The sequence below is a fragment of the Haliaeetus albicilla genome, chromosome 2 (genome assembly GCF_947461875.1).
Source record: "Haliaeetus albicilla chromosome 2, bHalAlb1.1, whole genome shotgun sequence".
Taxonomy (NCBI): Eukaryota; Metazoa; Chordata; class Aves; order Accipitriformes; family Accipitridae; genus Haliaeetus; species Haliaeetus albicilla.
In genome coordinates, this window is record NC_091484.1 from 43,277,267 (window position 1) to 43,283,266 (window position 6,000).

The 6,000-nt window shown below is 48.2% G+C and overlaps 1 protein-coding gene across 4 annotated transcripts in view; it reads left to right on the forward strand.

Moving 5' to 3' along the window:
- HOXA3 (homeobox A3) overlaps positions 1 to 4,356 on the forward strand; it is a 45,314-nt gene extending 40,958 nt beyond the window's left edge. For all 4 annotated transcript variants that reach the window (XM_069772703.1, XM_069772694.1, XM_069772719.1 and 1 more), the window contains 2 exons: positions 660 to 1,248; positions 2,707 to 4,356. In XM_069772703.1, the coding sequence (XP_069628804.1) occupies positions 777 to 1,248; positions 2,707 to 3,476 (1,242 nt within the window). In that variant the 5' untranslated portion in view covers positions 660 to 776 and the 3' untranslated portion in view covers positions 3,477 to 4,356. The remainder of the gene's footprint in view (positions 1 to 659; positions 1,249 to 2,706) is intronic.
- The last annotated feature ends 1,644 nt before the right edge of the window (positions 4,357 to 6,000 follow it).

Genomic DNA, 6,000 nt, shown 5'->3' on the forward strand with positions numbered 1-6,000 from the left:
GACCGGGGCGGCTGGGGGTGGTGTGCGAGCACGGAGGGGAGAAGGCGCTGGCTTTGTTTATTTTCCTATCGAGCATTTCATAGACAAGCCAAAATCCGTCACTGGGGATCGGGGTGTGTAAATATCCCTGGCTAGGGAACCTTTCCACCCTGCTCCTGCCCCCTGCCACACGTAGGCAGGAACAATCTCGTGTATTTCTTTGAAGTTGTATGGAGAGCTGTAACCTGGAGAGAAAAGCTAAAAATAAAACAACGCCGGTTACAGGAGAGGGTTTGATCCTAGAGCTGGAATGAAGGAACAGCCCAGCCCCTTCGCATTACTGATTCCTCGAACACCCTTATCTCAGAGACTGGTATTAAAACAGCGTCTCGGTGATAAACGATCAGCCCCCTCGCCATGTGGTGCCCTGCTCTGTTTCTTAAGCAGAAAGAAAGAAAAAACCCTAGAAAGCCCCTATCCTGGTGCAGCAAAGCACATATTTGTAGCTGCCAGTAAATCCAGGCAGCTTTTATATCGAAATGCTCTGCGCCTGAGGCCAAGTCATGCTGCTAAATATTGCTGACCACTTTTTCTTTTATGGCTTTCATGTCACTTAGCTATTGAAAGTAAGATGGATTTGTACCATTTCTTCACCCTGCTCTGCTCTCCCCACACCCCAGGTCTGCCCGGAGAGGCCATTGGAGGAAGAGCGCCACGTGACAGAGGGGTGCCAATGTTATTCTCCAAGGGTGTCAAGACCCTGTCAGTTTGCGAAATAAATATTGGGAAACAACGAAATGCAAAAAGCGACCTACTACGACAGCTCTGCAATCTATGGTGCCTACCCCTACCAAGGAGCAAATGGTTTCACTTATAATGCGAGTCAGCAGCAATATCCTCCATCTTCATCACTTGTGGAAACTGAGTACCACCGCCCCGCGTGCTCCCTCCAGTCCCCCGGCAGCTCCGTGTCCCACCACAAGGCCAATGACATCAGTGAGAGTTGCATGAGGACCCTCCCCAGCCAGCCTCTCCAGCCCCCCGGCCTCGCTGACCCGCAGGCCCCGCCACAGCCGCCTCCGGCCCAGCAGGCACAACCTCCACCTCCGTCCTCTGCCTCACCATCTCAAAATGCCAGCAGCAACCCTGCCCCGGCCAACCCCACCAAGAGCCCGGCTCTTAACTCGCCCACCATGTCCAAACAGATATTCCCGTGGATGAAAGAATCTCGGCAAAACACAAAGCAGAAAAACAGCAGTTCCAGTTCAGGTATGAAACACGCTCCCCTCTCTCCCTGGGTACCCCTGGGCTGGCCACGCATCCGGCGGGGACGAGGGCAACCTTGCCCACCTTCACTTCAGGGAGGGGAGGAAGGGGGCTTTTTTTCCTCTCCCAGCTGACCCCCTTGAGCTATTGGAAAGGGGTTGCCACCACTTGCAAGGGGAGCTCAGTGAACGAACCACCCTCTGCAGAACTTTCTCAGCCTTGCAGGATGGGTCTGAAGTGATTTTGTTTCCTAGTGGCTAAACCACTCGTGCCCTCCTGCATCTGTCACATTTCCTAGGTAATCCCCCCTCCAGTAAATCATGTCAGTGCGGAGCAGCCCAGGCCTTAAGCCAGAAGCCTGTCCCGAGTACTTTGTTGGCACAGTGCTGTTAGATTAATAAGACAGTGACCTATCTCTGCTGAAGTGTAACAGGAATAAAATAGCTCATAATCACGTGCAGGCAGGATCAATGCCCTGCATGCAGTCAGAACCTCTTCCTATTTTAACAAGCTGATTGGCAAAGTTACAAGCCCAGTAAACAAAAATCATTCTGGAGTGCCATAAACTTCAGCCCATAAAATATTATTTGGGGGATGGAAGTGTATATTAACGCTTTTACTACTTGAGGAAACTCGAGTCTATAACACCAGTGCTAGCTCCAGTGCCCAGGATTTGGGCTTATATTAACCTCTTCCTCTTTTTCTTTTAAATGTGCCTTGGAAATAGAGTCCAAAACTTTAGCAAATGTCTTCACCGGTCTGCTTTTTAAAGCACTGGTAACATTGCTGTTTACAGTCTCCCATAACGTGTATTTGTTTTATTAAAAAGCAGTATCATTTAAATATGTCTGTATGCCTATATGCAAGCCTAGCCACCGTATGTTCTTATGTATATTATACTTCCCAATCACTACCATATGTTTATGCTATATGCTAGACGTGACAGCAACACTATACTGTCAATTCTATGCTTATATGTTATAATGTTTTATTGTAGATACCTAACTTCCAGGCATCTCTAGCTGATGTGTATATATCAGGGTTTTCAGAAAAAGAGGGCTGCGGGTCTTTACAGCAATGGAGAACTGCTAGCTCTTGAAGACCCTGATCCCACTATGTTAGCAGAGCCATAGGTTCACCTTCAAAGTTTCTAAACCACACCATGTTTCCCTGAATGTTTCTTCCTTCTTTATGCAAAGCTCAAGATATGTCGTATGCGGTCATTCTTAAAGGAAGCAAGTGTAGTCCTATAGTGACGCTAATGAGGTGAAGGAAGTCTATTGAGGCTTGTAGCTTGGCACGGCTGAGCTCATGCCAGGGGCGAGTACTCGTTGCACATGTGGGCGTCCATCTCGTGTCTGAGAGCTGGAGTCTCCAGGTGCTGGTGTTGTTGGCCCATTGTCTCTGGTTGCCGTGTCTGGGTTCGCCATGCTGATTGTGTTCTTTGTGTGATTTACATAGGTGAGAGTTGTGCTGGTGATAAAAGCCCTCCAGGGCAAGCCTCCTCTAAGCGAGCCCGTACAGCTTACACAAGTGCCCAGCTGGTAGAACTGGAAAAGGAGTTCCACTTCAATAGGTACCTTTGCAGGCCACGAAGGGTAGAGATGGCTAATTTGCTCAATCTTACAGAAAGACAGATCAAAATCTGGTTTCAGAACCGCAGAATGAAATACAAAAAGGATCAAAAGGGCAAGGGCATGATGACCTCTTCAGGAGGACAGTCCCCAAGCAGAAGCCCTGTCCCTCCAGCTGCTGGGGGATATCTAAACTCTATGCATTCTTTAGTAAACAGTGTCCCCTACGAGCCCCAGTCGCCTCCGCCATTTAACAAGCCTCATCAAAACACCTATGGCATCCCTGCATCGTATACCGCTCCTCTTAATAATTGCCCACCTCCTCAAAAGAGATACACGGGGACAGCAGCTGTGACACCTGAATACGATACTCATCCTCTTCAAGGCAACGGTTATGGGAATCCACATATACAGGGAAGCCCCGTCTATGTAGGGGGCAACTATGTGGAGACCATGACCAATTCCGGGCCTTCCATCTTTGGTCTAACTCATCTCCCTCATCCTCCCTCTGCCAACATGGACTACAGCGGGGCTGGGCCAATGGCCAACAATCACCACCATGGACCTTGCGATCCGCACCCAACATACACAGACCTTACCGCTCACCATCCTTCTCAGGGAAGAATTCAGGAAGCGCCCAAACTCACCCATCTGTAAGAGACAGGAGTCACTAAGTGGAACACCAAGCCCCCAGCTTTTGGAAAGTACTCACCCCTTCCCTTCTCTCTTTCCTCCTCCCACCATGTGCCCTCCCCTCCCCGTCTCATTTCTTTTGTTTGTTTTGGTTTGTTTTGTTTCCTTTGGTAAAAGCGTTTTCTAGTTTATGTGACGTAGCAATATTTGTTGCTTGAATTGCTCTATAGTTTCACTAGTGGATATTTATCTTCTTGAACTGTAGCCTTGTGTCTCACTTTGGGAGTATGCAGAGGCTTTATACTTTACCTTCTACACTTTTATCAAAACAGGGTATATGAACAAATTTTCTATAAAAGGAATTCTTAAATGTGAATTTGTTCGTACATGATTGATCCCACGGGGAAGCAATTTTTTTTATTGCACTTCTTTTAAATAGCGAGAAAGACATCAAAAGCGCTTGGACAGGGACTCCCTGGACAATTATTAATACGTGTAAGTCTTTCAATGTGTGTATGCTGGTGAACATTCAGATTTATTTATATTTTTTTTTGCAAACATTGAATAATCTAAGTGTTTAAAATTTTATTTATCCCCATTTGTTCATATTTATATATATATAAAAAAATCTGTACCCTGAATATTCAGGAAGTATTTACCTGGCCATATGTTAGATGGCATATCGGCACGCATAGGAGATATCATTTGAAAGGAAACTATAACTCCTTTTATTAAAAATGGTGATAACGATGATGATGACGATGCAATAAAATCTGGGAAAAAGATCACAGTTTGAATACTTTATGCTTGTAACATCCAGCTAGGCAGAAAGCGTGTGAAGCTGAAAAGGCTAGATTTGTTTTGAAAGTTATACATTCCTTGCTGCTCACGTTCTGAAAAAAAAAAAATAAAGTTTTTATTCTGAATAATAAAGAGTTAAGAACATGTTCTTCGCAGCGCAAGGGAAAGGAGAGCCCTTCATGACGTGGGGAGTTGGGAAACTCATCTGTAAATTCACACGAGGATCCACTCGCCCACCCGAGGGCCCCGCGACGCCTTTGCAGCGTTTCATAGGCAGGGAGAGGGATTTTTCACTTTTTCCTTTTTTTTTCTTTTCCCCCAGCGGGGTTTTAGGGCCCTCGGCGGCTGCGGCCGCCTCCTCCCGCGCCCGCTGCGCGGTGCCCGCCCGGCGCCGAGGGCAGGCGGGCGCGGATCGCCCCCTCCCCGCCCCGGGGGTCCGCTGGGGGACCGGCCGCGGAGCAGCGCGGGGAGGGTCCCCTGCCTCCCGGGCAGGCCAGCCGGGTGTGTGTGTGGGGGAGTGTGTGTACGAGTGTGCGTGCGTGGAGCACATGGGAGCAGAGCTCAGGATAAAGGCACGCGTGGGCGTGGAGGGGCCGCCTCGTCCCCGGGCTCGCCCGCTGGGCAAGCGGGGGAGAGCCGGGCGGCGGAGCCCCGCCGGCCCTTGGGAGCAAGGCTGGCAGAGCGGGTCCCCGGCCAAACCCCAAACGCGGCTGGGGGGTGGATGCCGAGTACGGCTGCCTCTGGACACGGCTCCTTCCACCCGCCACCCCCGCCGCCGTTTTCTGCCTTCAAGAAGCGGATTTTATATTTTTTTTAATTATTATTTTATTTTATTTTATTTTGCTGTTGTTCCATTTTTGCTGAGCCGCCATCCCTCCCCACCGCAGCCCGAAGCTGTGGGGGAGGGGAGCCGTGTGTTCCTCTCTTCCCGCGGGGGTGTGGATGTGTGTGCCTGTGTGCGTGTGTGTGTGTGTGTTTCTTGGGGGGGGGGGCACACTGTACTGAGAAGGGTGACTGTCCCGGCCCCAAACGGGCACTCGCGGGGGTCTCCAGTCCGAACAGGCTCGAGGTGGAAGGCAGAAACCCACAAGCGTGTGCTTAAATCCGATTTTTTTTCCTTTCAGGCGAAATGTCCGTAATTTTTAGATTGAAACTTGAAAGATAAATCAAAATGGACCTTAATAGACTGGGTAAAATATACCCCTGCACGTTTATAAAGACATATTCCTATGCTGTGTAGATAATAACGCACGCTGTTCACCATCTGTATCTTTTAGAGCACAAAAAAAATGTCGCCATTTTGGTCTCATGCTGAAATATTATTAATCTTTGGGCTTTATCTTGTTCCCAGAACCATCCTTGCCTGATGCTGAAACATTGTCATGCATCCATGAATCTATATAGAGCTTTTCTGCATAAATAGATAAAGCATGCTCAGTCAAAGAAAGGGATTGCAAATATATTTACACCGTGCTATTTATTGTATATATAGATATGTACCCGTGGAAGGAAATGTTATGTAGTCTGATATTTTTCATTGAAACCTGATTATTACCCAGTACGGACCAACGACTGATTATTATTTTGTAGGCGAAGGAAGAATTTTTGCAACATTGCAAGACATTGCTCGTTTCAAATGAGCGTCCATATAAAATTCAAGCCAGCCCCCCACCCCTCGGAGCAGTTAGGTTAGATACAACAAAAGGTAACGGTACAGTCGGTGGTTCTTACTGCGTGGCTCCTTTAG